This window comes from Lactuca virosa, chromosome 8 (assembly GCF_052849685.1).
Source record: "Lactuca virosa cultivar CGN04683 chromosome 8, Lactuca_virosa_CGN04683_v6, whole genome shotgun sequence".
Lineage (NCBI taxonomy): Eukaryota > Viridiplantae > Streptophyta > Magnoliopsida > Asterales > Asteraceae > Lactuca > Lactuca virosa.
This window is the reverse complement of record NC_136433.1, coordinates 115,683,108-115,702,505: the sequence shown is the minus strand read 5'-3', so window position 1 is coordinate 115,702,505 and position 19,398 is coordinate 115,683,108. Positions and strand designations below refer to the sequence as shown.

The following is a 19,398-nucleotide window of genomic DNA, read 5'->3' as shown; positions in this document are numbered from 1 at the left end:
TTTCTAAAAAAAATATTGGATTTAATTAAAACTCCTGATTTATTTATTATTTTTTTATTTTTTATTTTTAAGTATTTGCGTTATCGGAAATAAAGTATTTTGATAGATAGGTAATATTATAAATTATCATTCAATATCTTCAAAATAAAAATAAAAAGTAAACAAATAAAAAACATGTTTGCAAACATATCAGATAACTTTTTTTTGTTGAACTCTTCCATTATACTTTCCCCATTTTATCGTACAAAAGAGGAAGTACTCGTTTGGGGTAAGGAAAGGAAATAATGAGTCAAAGTGTTTGTCTGATCGTCTTCCCCACTCGATTCTGTTGATTCCAAATATGACTACCAAACGATCACACGTTCGATTTCGATTCACTTCCCATCAAAGATTCAACAACTATCTCGCCCCTTTCTTCCTCCTTTTAACCGCACTCTCTCTCATCCTTTTTCTCGCTCTAAGATCATCCCCACATTCCATTTCCAAAACCCTTTCAAACTCCGACGCCATTTCCAATTCAATCTCCAACACAGCCAATAACTTGCCTGAGGTTCCTCGGTTTGCTTACTTCATCACCGGTACAAGAGGCGACGGTGTTCGTCTGCACCGGTTGCTCCGGGCGGTGTATCATCCGCGAAATTATTACTTGTTGCATCTGGATCTGGAAGCTTCTGATGCAGAGAGAGTTGATCTCGCGAAGAATTTCAAGGAGGTAAACAATGTGATGGTGGTTGGAAAAGCTAATTTGGTGACTTCTAAGGGACCTACCATGATTGCTTGTATGTTGCACGCTATTGCTCTTTTGTTGAAGCAAGGAAAGGACTGGAACTGGTTTATCAATCTCAGTGCTTCAGATTATCCTCTTATGCCTCAAGATGGTTAGTTTTACCAATTTCAGTGATCTAATTTCAGCTTCAATATGATGTTTTGATTTTCGACCTCGTTCTCTTTTTGTTGTTCTAATTTTCAGATATTCTCCACATTTTCTCCTATTTGCCAAGGGATTTGAACTTTCTTGAGCACACAACCAACATCGGCTGGAAAGAGTGAGTTTGCAGCTCATAGTTGGATCTCCTTCATCGTTTCTCAGATAAGATGTTCATCGATACTTCAATTTCTTACCTTATATCTTTGCAGGTTTCAAAGGGCAAGGCCAATCATAATTGATCCCGGTTTATATCATTCAAAGAAATCTGGTGTTTTCTGGGCCAAAGAGAAACGATCCATGCCTTCTTCATTCAAGTTGTTCATGGGTGTGTACTTCTGCTATACCTCTTACATTTTTTTATGATTTTATACAAAAAGATTTTACCTTTTTTTTTTTCTGTTCCATTTCTGCAACAGGCTCTTCTTGGGTTGTTCTTACTAGACCCTTTCTTGAGTTTTGCGTTTGGGGATGGGATAATCTTCCTCGTACTCTTCTTATGTATTACACAAACTTCTTATCATCTCCAGAAGGATACTTTCACACTGTCATCTGTAACCATAAAGACTATCAGAACACCACTGTCAACCATGACATGCACTACATCAAATGGGATAATCCCCCAAAACAGTACCCTGTAAATCTCACAATCCAACACTTTTCTGACATGGTTGAAAGTGGAGCTCCATTTGGGCATTCTTTTGCCCAAAATGACCCGGTTCTTGACAAAATTGACAATGAGCTTCTGGGAAGATCGGTCATTTATTTAAAGGCAGATGCTATTAAACCATCTATGAGTTCAAAGAGACTTGAGAAACTTGTATCTGATCTTTTAAGTACTGAAAATTTCAGGCCTAAACAGTGTAAGTAATGTAGTTGTGAGTGTCCTGATTCTTTTATTTCTTTCTGTTGTAGTTGTGTTCTATTATTGTGAATATGGTTAATCAAGTTTGAGATTTGATTTTGTTAGGGTAACTTCAGCCGAGTGTCATATATTTCATTTTTCTCCTCCATTTTCATTCCAACCATATCGCAAAGCTCAAGAATTTTATAGAACTAAATTTTGTGTTATACTATCAAGAGTAAATTATATTTTTTAGTATATAACTGATTTTTATAAATTTAGAAGCAATTATTTATTTATTTTATTTATGTTTTACAAATTTGGTCTTTATTTTGCAGTTTCTTAACAAACAAACTTAAATTTAATATTGAAAGACCAGATTGTAGCACTATGACCATAAAAATATAGCAATACATGAAAATAAAAACTTGGACTAGATTGTATGGAAAATATAGTTGACACAAAAATATGGTGAAAATTAATAGTTGGCGTTTTCCTATGGGATTTTTTAACATGTATTTTAAGGGCATATATAAAAATGATTAATAGTTGGTCTGTTCAAATTTTAGATGTTTTTTTTACTTCTTTTCAAAAAACTTTCTATTTATATCTGAAATATCTATTTTAAAGTGTTTAATGTCACTATTTTTTAATAAAATGTTTGATTTTATGCATTAGTATCATACAGTTTACATATACTATTTTGTTTTACTTTTTGTTAAATTGTATGCATTAATATTATGAAGGACCAGTTTTTTTTTTCTTTTATGAACCATAAACCTTCAAATAAATTTCTATGTAATGTTGTTGCTAGTGTTGTGCTCTTGTGTTTGATGCTTGCTTGCTTGATGCCCTCTTCAAGGGTTATGCCTAGGTAAAATTACCAAGTTTTGTTGGTGCAAATTAGTCACTTCTTTTTCTACCCGCCAAGTGTTTGATAAAATGCTCAATGAAGTTTTCAAGTGCTTCAATCAATTTTGGGCCCAAGAAGATATAGAGTTCCTATTTTCATGTTTGTGCCAAATCTCATGACTTGTAACTCCGATTAAGGCGATTCAAAATGATCTGAAAACCAGACAAAATTTCGGATGACTTTCGTGTTTGTGCCAAAAATGTGAAATCCAACTCCCACGACGTGGTGATCATCATCCATCCACCACGACGTGGTAAATGGAAACTTCGTGAGCATTGACCTGACTTGGAGAATAAGGGATATCTATGAAGACCACGACTTGGTGCCAATCTACCATGACGTGGTGACCAAATTTTAGGCAAGTGTATGTAGTCCGGACATTAGGTCGTTTCTAGACGTGAGAGGCCAGAGGGCTGCCACAGTTGGCGAAGAAAAACCCTTCCAAGAACCCTTGGAAGGTGGAATTTGTGACATCCCCATTTTCACGACCAGAAAAGACCGATTTCGTTTATGCTTTTTAATAAAAATCAGAGTAACTTCTTAAGAAAAGTATTGCGGAATTTGTTTCCAAAACAAAATATGATATAAATTTTATCAAAGCATTTCTTAAAGAAATGTGTTTTCATTACATTACAAAAAATCGGGATGTCAATCATCGATACAAACCATAAACATAAACTAAAAAGAAATAAACGTCTTAGGCCACAAATCACTAGCTGGCCTTAAATCCGTAATCTCTCGTCAAATCATCCAACTATGCTTTTGCCACTACCTGTAATACAAGAAACTGAGTAGGTCAGGCTGGGGAGCCTGGTGAGCATATAGGGTTTTCAACCCACAATAATAAGTTCATTATTTATTTTCATCAAATCATTAACCCGATTACCCGTTCCCGTTATCCTCACTTTACGCCCCTAAAACATCTATTCTAAGGGACCTATTCTAAGGAAATACATCGGGATGGACACTACTGCGAAGGGGATTCCTCAGCCATATGTGTCTGTAAGGCAACCATGGGGGGATGGAGTACATCTTCAAAAACACCTACAGGTTGCGAGCCTGCTAGCGTTCCACTGGACTGCCTAGAAAAGTCCGTGGTCGTCATCTATACTCCGCTAGATGACTGAATCATCTTAAACATCGTAAACATCGAGGCCTATCATCATTTTATCACACATCATCTATTTCATCTACCCATGTTCTACCTAACATATTTGTAGATATAAAATACATACATGGTCCAGATCTGTAAAACAAAGCTTACATCTATCATCCAACAAAACTTTCCAAGCATAAAATACATATACAATCTAGATCTAAAAAAAATAATGTTCACATTTTTCACACAACATAACTTTCAAAGCATAAAATACATATACGGTCCAGATCTGAAGAAAAAGTTCAGATCTGAAGGAAAGAAGTTCAGATCTTTTATCCAATATAGATCTCAAAGTATACAGTTTAGATCTGAAGAAAAAGTTTAGATCTGAGATGTGAAAGTGTAGATCTGAAGGAAAAAGTTTCAGATCTGAAAGAAAGAAGTATAGATCTTCTCATCCAGCAAACATCTCAGGTAAACAGATAACATATATATACACATAGCATATAATTTATATGAAATACTTCATATCTATGTGTAAGATGAAAGTGACTATACACTCACCTGATACGGAGTGATTTGGACAACACCTCGCTTCTAAAAATAACCTTCTTTGACGAAACCGGGAAGTTTGCTTGAAAACTGGGCTCTGCTCGGGCAGAGTTTCAAACCGAAAAACTCTTTTTCTCGGAGACTCCGGGGTCTCCGAGGTTTTCTTCTATTGCTAGGAAGGTACCTAGGCTTTGGGGGGGGGGGTGTTTGGGTGAGTTAGAGAGAAGATAGAGAGAGAAAGAGTTGAGGAAATGAGCAAAAATTTCGGCAGCCCTCGCAGCCCTTTTATAGGCGCGAGCCTCCTTGGAACGTTGGGCGTACCCTCGGTGGTACGTTGCGCGTAGGGGCAGGTGTCTCGCTTCGGGTGGGGCGACGTGGCCGTCTCGGAACCGCAGAAAAAGTCAATACGCGGGGCGTAGGGTCCTCGTACGCGGGGCGTACTTGGTACGCGAGGCGTCTGAAGTCTACGCTGGGCGTAGCCTCGCATCCAGCTTCGTAATTTGGACACTCGACTTCTAAAATTCATAACTTTCGCATATGAGTTCCTTTTTCGACGTTCTTTATATCCACGCGTAGGTGAGATCGTACTCTACAACTTTCGTTTAGACTTTGTCGGTTAATTCTCGACCGATTTTAAATTTAATAGTATGAGAAGATTACACCGTTAAACGACCGTGTAAAACTATAACTTCCACACACAGACTCCGTTTTCGTCTGTCTTTTTACCGTTGCACTGCTATTAACGAGATCTTCGATTCTCGTTTGGGTTGTGTCGGCCAACAATCGACCGATCTACTATTCGAACTTCGGGCTATGCACTGCTGATCCGAAACTTAGAAAAATCATAACTTCCTCATACGAAGTCAGATTTGGGCGTTCTTTTTACGCACGCTCTCGGTTTAACGAACACTACGACTTTTGTTCAGATTGTTAGGGCTAAAAAGTCCACTATCATAAATTCACTATTTACGTTTCCCGGTGCCATGTCGGTTCCGTCGCGAAACTTCGACGGGTCATAACTTCTTCGTTATAACTCGGATTTCGGCGTTCTTTATATCCCCGGAATCCTTGTTTCGACCACTACAACTTTATGTGTCGATATCGAGTTTATTCAAAACTTAAATTTTGACGCTTATTTTTATTATTTCTTTATAATCAAATATATAAGCACATAAATCACATAATACTCAAATAATTTATCTTTATTACTTCAAAAAGATTTACAATAGTTGACCTAGACTATTACATCATCTAATAATGGTTAGCCCCGAAACACGGGCGTTACAGAATTCGACTGGAGATCAAACGATAAAGAGATTAGAGCAAGAATTCGCATCTACACATTCGGTTTGCTTAGGTTAATGATGTTTAGCCTAGTTTTCCTTTTGTTTATGTGTTTTCCAACTGTTAATATGGGCTAATAACCCTTGCTTTCCTTTAGATTAGATGAACTCCTGAATACTATGTGTTGATTTCTTGTTTGATGGATTGATGAAGCTAGTTTTAGCTTTAAATATTGTTTGATAAATCTAAACCCAACCTGTTAAAGTTTCTATCTTTATTGCCTTGTCTCAAGATTGTGTAGTTAAACTGCAGTTAATTGCATGAAATTGATTTAACTAGCTATTTATGATCATTAAAATGTTAGAGCTAGTGATTAGACATATCCTACTATAGGTGATAAGTTAGTTACTTAACTGTGTTAGAGAGCGGTATTTGATCATAATATTTGCTTGATTACTAGACATGACCAAAGAATGGTAGTCTCGTGATTCTATCATTCAGAGTCCAAATTACCTTTAAAATTAATTTAGTGTCCTTAACTTGCATGATCATTGGGGTTAAAGTTATTGAATTTACTTATGCTAGTTAGTCTGATCATGATGACTAGTAACTTTTATTTGGTAAGTAACGAGATTAATCTATTATCTTGAAATCAACCATAGGAAACATGAGGGATTCGAAGCTAAACAAAAGTATCTTTTATTCTTGGTTTTAAATCATCTTTCTAGTAATTAATTAGGTATTTTAATTTAAGTTTTCCTGAACTTGTAAAATCAGATAAAAAACCCATATTTAGTTGTTTTTCTTAGTTTACCTTTTAGTAGTTATTTTATTAATTAAGTATCGTTCCCTGTGATTGACACCCGACTTATTTACTATTCTTTAATCCATCTAGGTACACTGCTTATAAGTGCATAGTTAGTTAAATTTTGTTAGGTTATAAATTTAAAAGTTTATAGGTATACTTTTATACACATCAAGTTTTTGGCGTCGTTGCCGGGGAACGGCTGATTTGATTTTTAGTTTAATTGCTTTTAGTTATTCAATCCTTTTTGTGGGGTAAAAGTCACAAAAATTTATATTTCTGTATTTATTTTTTTGTCTGAACATTCACCACGTCGTGGGCATTTTGACCACGTCGTGGTTACGTTTAAGTCAATCTTTAGTTTATTTATTTTTATTCGTTTTACGCGTTTTGTTTTATTTTGTTTTTTGTTTCAGTGATTTATGACCCGATGATCTAAAACTCCAATAGCTCCACCACTTCAAGATCCAGAATCGGCTTTCCATAAAATGAAAGACAAGAAGGTCGACGAGTCAAGTAGCACTTTTTAATCGGACAAGGGATTCAAAAGCTTTGAAAGAACACCAAACGCGAAGGGGATTGGTTACGAGGCAGGAACAGAGAGTGATACGGACGACGATATACAAAGCGATGTTGAAGAAATAGCTGACATCACGAGAATGACTATGGGAGATTACAAGAAGAGGATACGTGAGGATAATGGACCAAGGCTTGTACCACCCAAGATTCCAGCTGAAAGAAGTTTTGAAATCAAGGGGCACATTTTATCAATGCTCAAAGACATACTTTCTCCGGGAAAGAATACAAAGACCCCTTCAAACATATTGATGAAGTAAAGGACATTGCAAACTACTTCAATGTTCCAAACGTGCCACGAGAATCAGTGTTACTTAGGATGCTTCCGATGACATTTACTGGCGAAGCCAAAATTTGGTTAAAATCACTCGCGCCCGGATCCATTACTACTTGGGCCAATCTTCGTAAAGATTTCATTGAGCAATTCAGCCCGCCTTCAAAGATCTCAAAGCTAAAGAATAAGATTGCTAATTTTCAACAAGAAGTCGGAGAATCCTTATATGAAGAATGGGAGAGATACAAAGGGATGCTTAGGAGTTGTCCTTAACATGATCTAAATGTCCAACAAGAAGTGTCCATTTTTTATGATGGGGTGAATGTTACAACAAGACAACTTCTTGAATCTTAAGGACCTATGACAAAGAAAGAACCGACTACCATTAAAGAATTAATTGAAGAATTTGCAAAGCATTCGCACGAATATCATAACCCACTAGAAGATGTTACTAGAGGTAAAGGAGATGGAGGGAACAAGTGTTGGATTAGTGTCTAAGCGCGGCTCTATATTTGGTATGTACTTGACCTGGTTGTGCATGGTCCTTTTGGGTTGCCTTCACCAGAGCAACTTGACAGGGTGATTTATGAAGAGAGAGGTTATTATGGTTTATTAATATATTATATGAATAACATATTAAAGGAGAAATCATATAGTTTAATTAATATTAGACAAGAATTAATTAAGAATTAATTATGTGACTAAAAGACATTAATTAAATAACGGGGACTTAAACTGTCAAATGTGTGATAGTTGAGTATTGGGCTGAGAAGGCTTATGGACTAGGCTTGGACGAAATTAGGGATGTGCCCATCCTAATTTCGGCCATAAGGCCCTATTCCAGAAGCTTCCTTGGATTACTTAAGGCTTAAGTTGTCCATTAGGGTTTTGACTGAAACCCTAGCAACACAAGTATATATAGAACCCCTAGGGCATCATATTTCGGCCACTTGAAACCCTAGAAGATTTCATAGCCAAAATTGTGCCTCTCCCCTCTCTCCAATATCATCCTCTTGCTTGTGTGGTGTTTGTAAGCCATTAGAGGAGTGACATTTGTGACTCTAAGCTCCAAGACAAGAAGATTCAAGCCATTGTAGAAGAGGTAATCATCTAGATCTGATTTCTTATGTTAATTTCGAAATATGTATGCTAGATGTAGGGTTTATAAGTCTTGGATGAATTGCATGTACAATAGAGAAACCTAGATCCAAGCATTAGCGTTTGCATGAGCACATAAGATGTTCTTTTGGCTCAAACCCATCAGTGGTATCAGAGCCTTGATTGGTTTCTATTGTATTTGATGCCTAGTGTTTCATTCATGATTTAAAAATTCGTTTTTGGCCTTCTGACTGACAAACTCGACGAGTTCACATTGGGAACTCGACGAGTTTAGCTGTCAGACAAAGGATATCTCGGGATTTCTTGCTGTTTTGCTGAAGGATAATTACCAAAACTGTTTTTAACTAATAAAATCCGATTTTCATTGTTATTATATGATTATCCTTACCAAAACAAAAGATAATTACCATTTAATTGAATAATAAATTCCTTATGTGATAAAATTTGATTATTTGATTTATTTGATGAATTATCTTGTGATTAAAATAGAATAGATCAAATTTAGATAATCATTAAATTAAATGTTTGATTTAAATTATTTGCTATTTGATCCTATGTGTTTTGAAAAGTTCAAAACTTGTCCTGAAGTTTTGACATTTAAATTTTTGATTAAAAGTTTAATTTGAATTATTTACATTTCAAACCCTAGAATTTTACAAGTTTAAAATTCAACCTTATACTTTATAATATTATAAGATTAATATATATATATATATATATATATATATATATATATATATATATATATATGTATGTATAACTTAAATGCTAGTCTTACCGTTAGTAGGCCTCATTCACGAAGTTGGTCTATAAGGGGTGTTTAAGGAAGCGGCCTGTAAAATGACCGCCATTGGATATCCACTCTTACCCACCACACCCTTGACTAGTGGAGGGTCGTTAGCCGAACGGGTAGGATAGGGTAACCATTTCCTCATTAAAAGTATAATGAATTTATAAAGTAACTAAATGTTTTTACAAAAATCCCCACTCTTAGTTACTTTAGGCAAAAGTGAATTGATGCAATTCCATGAAATTACACTTTGTACCCTTGCTAAGACGTTAGAGGAGCGTGTGTGGTTAAGCGGCACACTAATTTGGCTCTAAGCAAAGGTGGCAAAGGGTGAATCGATGTTTGTCATAGTTCGATGGAGCGTGTGTGGTTAACCGGCACATCGAATAGGTGACTGTAACATTGAGGGCACCATGTACATTTGCATGGTTATTCACACCCGCTTTGTGATCCTCGGCATCCTAGTCACAAACTTGAGGGGCATATCAAGATTTAAACATGCCATTGAAAAGTTCAATGAATCTCAAAAGATCTAGGAGTTTTCAATACATTTAAAACTTAGCTTTATTTTGTTTTTCATGGTGGAAAATTAGTGAATCGTCATTCACTTACCTTCAAATTATTTACTTGTTAGATTACGGCATCCATCTTCTAATTTGTAAATAATGTTGTTGGATCCTAGCCCTAATTTCTCATTTGGGTGTTTAATTGGGGATTCGTTTCTAATCAAACTTTGTTCTTTTTTCCTTTTCAGATGTCGAACGTCAACAACAACGCTTCTGGCTCAAATTCCCATGGCTCGTTCTCACTCATGAACTTGTGTGGGAGAGTGATCTTTGACGGGTCCAATTTCAATGATTGGATCCGCAACATTTGAATGGTCACTCTTTATGAGGACAAAGAGTATGTCCTCAATGAGAAGCTGAAGGAAATCAACATCAACACTGCCTCTGCTGAAGAGATCGTTGCCTTTGAGGCCCATGAGCGTGATGCCACGAAAGTCCATTGCATCATGTTGGCGACTATGACTGCAGAACTCCAGAAGTCCTATGAGGACATGTATCCCTATGAGATGCATCAAGATCTGCTGGACCGGTACCACCAAAGCGCTAGGAAAGAAAGGTACGAGATCATCACCTCGATGATCACTGCCAAAATGGGTAATGGAGAGTCCCTTACTGCTCATCTGCAAAAGATGCAGAGATATGTCGATCGCCTGCTAAAGTTGAATGTGAACTTTGATGAAGAGCTGGCAATTGACATCATCCTTCACTCCTTGCCTCCCTGCTACAACCAGTTCCGGATGACCTACCACATGAACAAGGAGGAGGTCACTTTGAGCAAGCTTCAAGGCTTGATGAGGACTGCTGAGAGCAACCTCAAAGGCAAATCTGTTGCATCAACTCCTACTCCTACTGCTGCCCCAGTCTTGGCAATTGGGCAAGGGAAGGGTAAGAAGAGGAAGGCTCCCTCAAGGAGCCACCATAAGGGAAAGTCCCATGATGGCACCTCTTCCAGTGGAACCAAAGTTGGTTCTGCTAAACCCAACTCCAACCCCAAGGAGGCAGAGTGCCATCACTGCCATGAAATAGGGCATTGGAAACGAAGCTGCCCGAAATATCTGCAAGATATCAAGGATGGAAAGATCAAGCCGTCCTACGCAGGTATTTACACTATTAAGTCTAATGATTCATCACATGCTATTTGTCACACCCCCAAACCAGAACGACGGAAACGTTCGGGGGCGGAGGACGTCATGCTCAGTATCATAACCATAGTGAATAAAGTAAAACACAACCATCATAGATATAATTTAAAAGGTTACATTGTTTCCAAAATACATGTTTCCAAATAAATTACATATGATGTTCAAAATATAGCAAAAGAATCTACGCCTTAGCGTCTTGACTTCCGAAATCTTGTAGTTACCTGTATTACGGATTACCTGAGAATACAAGTTGTTTTGAAAGAGTATGAGCATAAAGTTGGTGAGTTCATAAGTATTTATGAAAATGAATGTTGTTTCCTTAAAGTTTGTTACAAGTTTGTTTCCAGAAATCCAATATTTTCTAAAGGGTTGTTATAGTCTTAACTGAACCAAGGTTTAGTGTATGTAAGTAAATCGTCATACTTGTGTGTGTGTGTGTGGTTTCCTATTTAAATAAAAGTCCTTAAATCCTCGGGAACTGTGTGTTTTGTTAATTTCTCATGTGAGATGTTATAACCATACTAAACTCGAAGACCTCGTACTCGACGTTCTTCAGGCGTCAGAATGTTATGACACTTGTCACCCCAGACCTGGCGGTCTAGCTGTTGCAGACAGCTTAGGGTGCAGGTTTGTCAGACCCAATATAGATCTATACACAACTATCACGCCCTCCCTCCAGGAGGTTCTCATTATAACTACAGGACTTTACTGTGGTACTTAAGAGTACCCCGAAGGAGAATGTCTCACAAATTTATTTATTAACAAGTTCACGTAGTATGTAATGAAATATTCGTTTTGTAAATCGATAATGTTATTGTTTTTCTTTGTTAAATGAAGTGTTCAAAACTATACCTATTATAGTTTATCAAAAGTGTTATATGATGGTATGAAACCTTGTTACGCATGTATATGTATTTCAAATAAATGACATTGGAAATACTAAGTGTAAATCTTACACACCTTACTCAACATGTTACAAGGTGTGAATAACTCTTAAATATGTATTTGACAGTTTTACCCTTAACTGTCACTGTATTTGAGTAATTATAGAAAAATCATCGTAAGTCGAAAGCTGAATCTGCAAACTCTGAGTATTTGGAAAAAGTGTCTACTGTGTTCATAAATTTTCCCATAATTTTTGGTGGTCTCAAACCAGTGTGAAAATGTTTATTTTCACAACCTGGTCTGATTTCGTTGCTGCAGTGATAGACAGTTTTGTAAAAATCACCATAAATTGTAGAAAAATTGTATGGAGATGTGCAAGTAGTAATTTTAAAGGTACAAACCTGAACTACTTGCATATTAAACAGTTTTGAAAAATATTAAGTTTAAGTTGGGTAAAACAGTTCGTGAACAGGTCACAACTTTTCTGTTGTAAGCTGTCAAGTTAAGTTTTGAATATGTTTTGGTGTTTTAACTTGTATTCCCCCATGAAAACTGAAGAAAACTACAAAATGTAGGGTTATGAACTCACCTTGAGTGATGACTTAAAGAGTGGAAGGTTGTAGTTAAGGAATATCAATTCAAGAGCACTTGATGAACACGGGAAGACTTGGATGATCTTAAGAACGGTTTTTGGTGTTAAGGTATGAGTCAATGATCCAAAAGTGTTATGAAATTATGGAATAACACTTGAGTTTAGATGGAATACTTACCAAAAAGTGCAGTAGCAACTCAAGAACACTTGCACAAGGTGGTGGGAAGTAGAGAGAAAGAAGCTTTCTTGAGGTAGTATGAGAAGTGTGTGTGTGTTTGAAATGAGCAAGTAAATCAAGAAAGCATCCAGGGATTTCTTTATATAGAAGGTTGCTGGGGCAACTTGTGAGTTTGAAGTGATGTGTGCATTGGTTTGTGTGATGTGGATAAGGTGGCAAATGAGAGGATGACACATGGAGGCAAGTGGGCACACTTGACCCACTTGTGGGGTAGAATACTCCTCTTATTATAAAATAATGATTTTTAGTTAATAATCCTTGAAAAATAAATAAAATATGAGTTTTGGGGTTAAAAATGGTAAAAATATGAATTTGGTGAAAAAATTCCGTCAAAAACGTCAAAAACGGGCTTAGGAGGCGAAAGTAGTCGAAAACCGGACATTATGGACCGAACCTGCGAGGTTCGGCTCTAAGAGGGTGAGAGCCGAGAGGAGGGGAGAAGGAACCGAGAGAAGGAGGAAGGGGCCGAAGGTGCGAGGCTTCTCGGATGGGGGGTCGAAGTTCGGTCCTTCCTGCTGGCTTCGGTCCGAGAAGGCTTCTGACAAGTTCGGTTCTGACAGGAGGGTTCGGTTCCCATTAGAAGGGTTCAGCTCCTAAGAGGTTCGGCTCCTAAGAGGTTCGGTTCCTAAGAGGGGTTTCGGCCCTATTTAACTGTTTTTCGATATAACTCACCGATTCGAGCGGTTTTTGGCCAAGTTAAGGGTCGGGATGACTATAAAAAGTTGAGAGAGATTAGGGAGAGATTTCACATACTTGGAGAGATTTCACATACTTGGAGAGATTTGGGAGAGATTTCACATACTTGGAGAGATTTCACATACTTAGAGAGATTTGGGAGAGATTTCACATACTTGGAGAGATTTGGGAGAGATTTCACATACTTGGAGAGATTTGGGAGAGGTTTAATTCTTAGCCATTATTATCGTATAATCTCGTAATGCAAGGTTCGTGAACCCCGTTACGTTTCGTTTATGGTTGTTTTAAGTTCCCGAAAGGGTCCTTAGTCGTGTTTTGATGCGTTTAACTCCCTTTTTAGGGTTTTTACATTGTTAACACATGGATTCGTCGAGACACTTGAATTTTTGACATACAAATGCACATTTTTATACATAGAATAACTTTTAGCATACAAGCATTAATTAAATTCGACCGGTTTGACTTGTTTGACTTTGACTTGAATTTGACGGTTGTCACATTATCCCCCTGTTAGAAGGAATTTCGTCCCGAAATTTGCATTTTGAGTGGGACTTCAAGGGTTGGGGAATAGATATGGGTACTTTTGTTTCATTTGGTCCTCACGCTCCCAAGTAAATTCGGGTCCTCGCTTGGCGTTCCACCGGACCTTTACGATGGGAATGCGGCTTTGTTTCGTCGATTTGACCTCCCGGTCCATGATTTCAACAGGTTCCTCTACAAAGTGGAGGTTCTCGTTGATCTCAATTTCTTCCAAAGGAATAACGAGGGTCTCATTAGACAAACATTTCTCCAGGTTTGACACATAAAAGGTAGGATGAACGTGATTGAGTTCCTGTGGTAATCGTAGTTTGTATGCCACCGGGCCAATCCTGGCGAGGATTTCGAATGGCCCGATATACCTTGGATTTAATTTCCCTCGTTTTCCGAAGCGTATTAAACCCTTCCAAGGTGATACTTTTAGAAGTACTCGATCCCCAACTTGGAACTCCAAAGGTTTTCGTCTCTTATCCGCGTAGCTCTTTTGTCGGTCTTGCGAAGCCTTCATTCGCTCTCGAATTTGGACGATCTTTTTGGTTGTTTTCCTTATGATCTCCGGGCTAGTAAGTGCGCTGTTAGGGACTTGCCCTTTTGCTAGTTATGTATCGCCTACCTCAGCCCAACGCAGGGGTGATCTGCACTTACGACCATAGAGGGCTTCGAACGGAGCAACTTTGATGCTAGTGTGATAACTATTATTGTAGGAAAACTCAATAAGAGGTAAATGAGTATCCCAAGCTTTTCCAAAGTCTATCACACAAGCTCGTAGCATGTCCTCTAATGTCTGGATGGTTCTTTCACTCTGTCCGTCTGTTTGTGGGTGGTAGACTGTGCTCATGTCCAGCCTAGTCCCCATAGCTTTCTGCAGTGACTGCTAGAATCGTGATGTGAACCGACTATCTTTATCGGAGATAATGGATATTGGTACTCCGTGAAGGCGTACTATTTCTTTAATGTAGATCTTTGTCAGTTTCTCCATTTTGTCTGTCTCTTTTATTGGTAGGAAGTGTGCAGATTTGGTTAATCTGTCGACGATTACCCAAATGGTGTCAAGTCCACCCGTTGTCTTGGGTAACTTGGTAATGAAATCCATCGTAATCCGTTCCCACTTTCCACTTGGGTATCTCTGGTTGCTGAAGTAGTCCCGAGGGCTTTTGATATTCTACCTTAACCTTGGCGCAAGTCAGGCACTTGCCCACAAAGGTAGCTATTTCGGCTTTCATGCTTGGCCACCAATACAACTTCTTGAGGTCTAAGTACATCTTGTTTGAGCCGGGATGCACGGAGTAGCGAGTTTTATGAGCTTCGTTCATGACAACGTCCCTGAATCCACCAAATTTTAGTGTCCAGATCCGGTTCATGAGACAACAAACTCCGTCATCCCTGACTTCAAGATTTTTGTCCATTCGTCTTAATGCTTCACCCGCCACATTCTCCGGCTTCAAGGCTTCTTCCTGAGCCTCTTTGATTTGTGTGGACAGGTGGGAATGGATGGTCATGGTTAACGCCTTTACTCGGCGGCCTGAGTATTCTTTTCTGCTTAGGGCGTCCGCAACCACGTTGGCTTTTCCGGGGTGTAATTCCACCCATCGCCTTTGTCTCATGTTGAGTTCTTTTTGGTTGAGGATATGCTGAAGGCTTTTGTGGTCGGTGAAGATGGTGCACTTAGTGCCGTAGAGGTAATGTCTCCAGATTTTTAGGGCGAAAACTACTGCTCCTAATTCGAGATCGTGCGTCGTATAGTTTACCTCGTGCGTCTTTAGCTGTCTTGAGGCGTAGGCAATGACCTTTCCTCGCTGCATCAACACACATCCTAGACCTTGGTTTGATGCATCGCAATAAACCACAAAGTCCTCTGTTCCATCTGGTAAGGACAAGATCGGAGCACTACACAGAGTTCGTTTTAATGTTTGGAATGCAGCCTCTTGCTTATCCCCCCAGACGAAGGTCACCCCTTTTTGAGTCAAGGTGGTGAGTGGTTTTGCGATTTTGGAGAAGTTCTGAATGAATCTTCGATAGTAACCGGCGAGTCCTAAAAATTGTCGGAACTCTGTGGGTGTTCTTGGCGCTGCCCAGCTTTCAATCGCCTTGATCTTTGAAGGGTCCACATGGATTCCTTCCTTGCTGACTACATGTCCAAGGAAATTCACCTCTCGAATCCAGAACTCACACTTTGAGAACTTTGCGTACAATTTCTCCGCCCTCAGCGTCTCCAGGACTCGACATAAATGCTGGCTGTGTTATTCCTTACTTCGGGAGTAGACTAGTATATCATCGATGAAAACAATCACGAACTTGTCTAAGTAAGGTTGACACACCCGATTTATCAGGTCCGTAAACGCTGCAGGTGTATTTGTTAAGCCGAAAGGCATCACTACAAATTCGTAGTGACCATAGCGTGTTCTGAAAGCTGTCTTGGGAATATCCTCCTCTTGAACTCGTAGTTGATGGTACTCAGATCTAAGGTCAATCTTCGAGAAGAAACTTGCTCCTTGTAGCTGGTCGAAGAGGTCATCGATTCGAGGCAAAGGGTATCGATTTTTAATGGTGAGTTTGTTTAATTCGTGGTAGTCAATGCACATGCGGAACGATCCGTCCTTCTTTTTGACGAACAAAATCGGTGCTCCCCAAGGCGAGAAGCTTGGTCTAATGAAACCTTTTCTCAACAGTTCGTTCAGTTGACTGGACAGTTCCTGCATTTCGGCCGGGTCTAGGCGATATGGCGACTTGGCTACGGGGGTAGCTCCAGGAATTAAGTCGATTCGGAATTCGACTTGCCGAGGAGGGGGCACTCCTGGAAGGTCTTCCGGGAATACATCAGGGAAATTACAGACCTCCGGAATGTCCTTAATGTCTTTCCCTTCTTGTTCCTTGTCTACGACGTGGGCTAGGAAGGCGTGGTACTCCTTGCGGAGATACTTTTGAGCCTTGACACAAGAGATGATCTGAAAGTTTGAACTAGGTTTGTCGCCATAGACAACGAGAGTTTCGCCACTCGGCAGATTAAGGCGAACGACCTTTTCGTGACATAGGATTTCAGCATGGTGAGGGCATAACCAATCCATGCCAATGATAACATCAAAACTTTTTATGGTGACCGGCATAAGGTCGATTTGGAAAGAGTGGTTGTTTAAGGTGTGGGTACACTCGGTGTAAATGTCGTTAGTGTTCTCTATTTTTCCGTTAGCCATTTCTACGGTGAATGTGTCTTTTAGTGTTTGTGGTGTTTGATTAAGCAAGCGTTTAAATTGGTGGCTCACGAAGCTTTTCTCCGCGCCACTATCGAAAAGAATGCATGCGTATGTATTGTTGAGGAGAAACGTACCGGTAACCACGGTTGGATCTGCGACGACTTCCTCATGACCTATCGCCAGAACTCTGCCCACTTCTCCGGGGTTGGGGTTTCTTACCTTTGGGCAGTTACACTTGAAGTGTCCTGCTTCTCCACATCCATAGCAGGTTCGGCTGGCTCCGGCGTTGGCAACTTGTGCGTTCGGTTGGGTTGGAGTTCTACAAAACCGGGCGGTGTGCCCCTTTTTGTTACAGTTGGTGCAATGCATTTCACGGCATGCACCATTGTGGTGATAGTTGGACTTGTTGCACTTGGGTAGGTTCCCGACGTATTGCCTTATCGGAGTTGGGTTGGTAGTGGTTGTGGCAACGTGCACAACAACCACATGTTGTTTCTTGGTAGGGTCTTGAGTAGGCTGGCCCTTCTTCTTGTCCCCGAACTTCCTTTTGTTGTTTCCCCCTTTTACTTGCTCGGAGGTGGTCGTCACAGTGCCATGGATGGCTTTATGGTCGATGAGTTGCTGTGCCAGTTCCTTGGCACTGTCAAAGGTAATTGGCTTTGAGGACAATACGTTTCCTTGAACTTGGGAAGATAGTCCCTATATGTACCTTTCCACCTTCTTGCTTTCAGTAGGAACCATCCCGGGACACAGCATGGCTAGATCGCTGAACCTTGAGGTGTACGACAGGATGTCAGAGCCTGTCATTTTGAGACCCCAAAATTCTTCTTCCAGCTTCTGTATCTCATCCCTGGGGCAGTACTCCTTCATTAACATGGTTTTCAGATCTTCCCATGTTATCGCATTAGCTATCGGGAGCGTTAGTGTCTTGACGTGGCCCTTCCACTAGGTGAGGGCTCTTTCGGAGAATGTGCATGAAGCAAATTTGACCTTGCTTGCTTCAGGGCATGCGCATATTTCGAAAATGGTCTCGGTTTTCTCGAACCATTGTAGCAACGGTATGACACCTCCGCTTCCATTGAAGGTTTTGGGCTTGCCGTTAGTAAAGTCTTTGTTGGTACACTCTCTCGAGCGTCCCTGGCCGTCCCTGTTATTAGAATTTGAGGCACCACTACCTGCACCTCCTGAATTACTGGGGTTGATTTGGGCTATCGCGGCTGCCACTGCAGCCGTCACGGCAACCTGGAACATTGCTGGGTCGAACTGAGGGAGCGGTGGCGGTGGCGGTGGTGCAGCTCCTGCGGCGCCGACACGTCTAGGATTTTTACGAGGTGGCATTTTCTGCCATATCATGAATGAAAAGACAATTAGTCTTGGATAATACTCACAAGTCGAGAGTTTAAAACTAAACATTATTAGTTCTATATATGCATCATGATTCCGACTCGTAAAGATTTTGTATGAATCCATTCATACTAGAGGTCTATAGATAATGAAACATAGACTTTATGAATGCTGATAGATTTGATTCACATGAGATGTCTGTAATAGAATCCATACCGGGCCCATTCATCAATCGTTCGATGTATAATAGTTATATATAATTAAGATCTAAATAAACTTTCGAATCTAATGGGTCTGCCCTGGGCCCACAACCAAACAAGGAACAGGAATCCAAGGCGGAACCACCGTTTCTAGGTCGACATGGTCTTAATCATATATAACTTTGATTCATACATCAAACAATCATAAATCGGACACCAGTAAATTTAATCTGAAAACAATCCATGTTATGAACTTGATGTAATAAAGCAAATAGCGTGTCAATTTCATTGATATAACTTAGTATACAACATTGGGGAAAATTTGACCCTACAAGGGGTCTATGATACATCAATGTATGGGAAAATTTTGACCGCCTAACTGATCCCGGAAGTGTAAACACTTAAAACGCGAGATCGGACATAAAATACTAGAAAATAATAGTAATATTTATCCGCAAAACTAGATTAAACTGGAGCGAGCAGTGCAACACTACTTGCGGTGGTTGAAGCTCTGAGGATCACGAAGTGTAGACACGAAGTTCCTCATTTCGGTTCTAGATTCCGCCGCTTGGCGCTCTGCTTCTGCCAGACGTCCTTCTGGAGTGGCTCGGTGTTCTCGGAGTTCTTGTACTTCAGCCCGGGTTGCAGCCATTTCTCGTCGAAGGAGCTCGGTGCGGTCTCGAGTCCGATCGTGGTCGTCATCCAACCGGCGAATGCGAACGGAGTTGACTTGGCTGGTGGCACCAACTTCCATGAGATGTCGGGTGTTAACTCTTGTTTGTTCTTCGTGGCGTGTGTGACAACCCAGAAAAATTTTGATTTTAAA

At 39.6% G+C, this 19,398-nt stretch overlaps 1 protein-coding gene and 1 non-coding gene across 2 annotated transcripts; one reads left to right on the top strand and one right to left on the bottom strand.

The window, feature by feature from the left end:
* Window positions 1-218: 218 nt before the first annotated feature.
* LOC145132815 (Core-2/I-branching beta-1,6-N-acetylglucosaminyltransferase family protein) lies at window positions 219-1,900 on the top strand. Its single transcript, XM_079067733.1, has 4 exons — window positions 219-878; window positions 971-1,046; window positions 1,138-1,253; window positions 1,345-1,900. The coding sequence occupies exons 1-4, from the start codon at window positions 341-343 to the stop codon at window positions 1,794-1,796; spliced, it is 1,182 nt and encodes a 393-aa protein (XP_078923859.1). The 5' UTR covers window positions 219-340; the 3' UTR covers window positions 1,797-1,900.
* A 5,546-nt stretch (window positions 1,901-7,446) lies between these two features.
* On the bottom strand, window positions 7,447-7,553 carry LOC145135281 (small nucleolar RNA R71). The gene has a single exon (XR_013719743.1). It is a non-coding gene; the product is annotated as a small nucleolar RNA R71 (small nucleolar RNA).
* Between the last annotated feature and the right edge of the window lie 11,845 nt (window positions 7,554-19,398).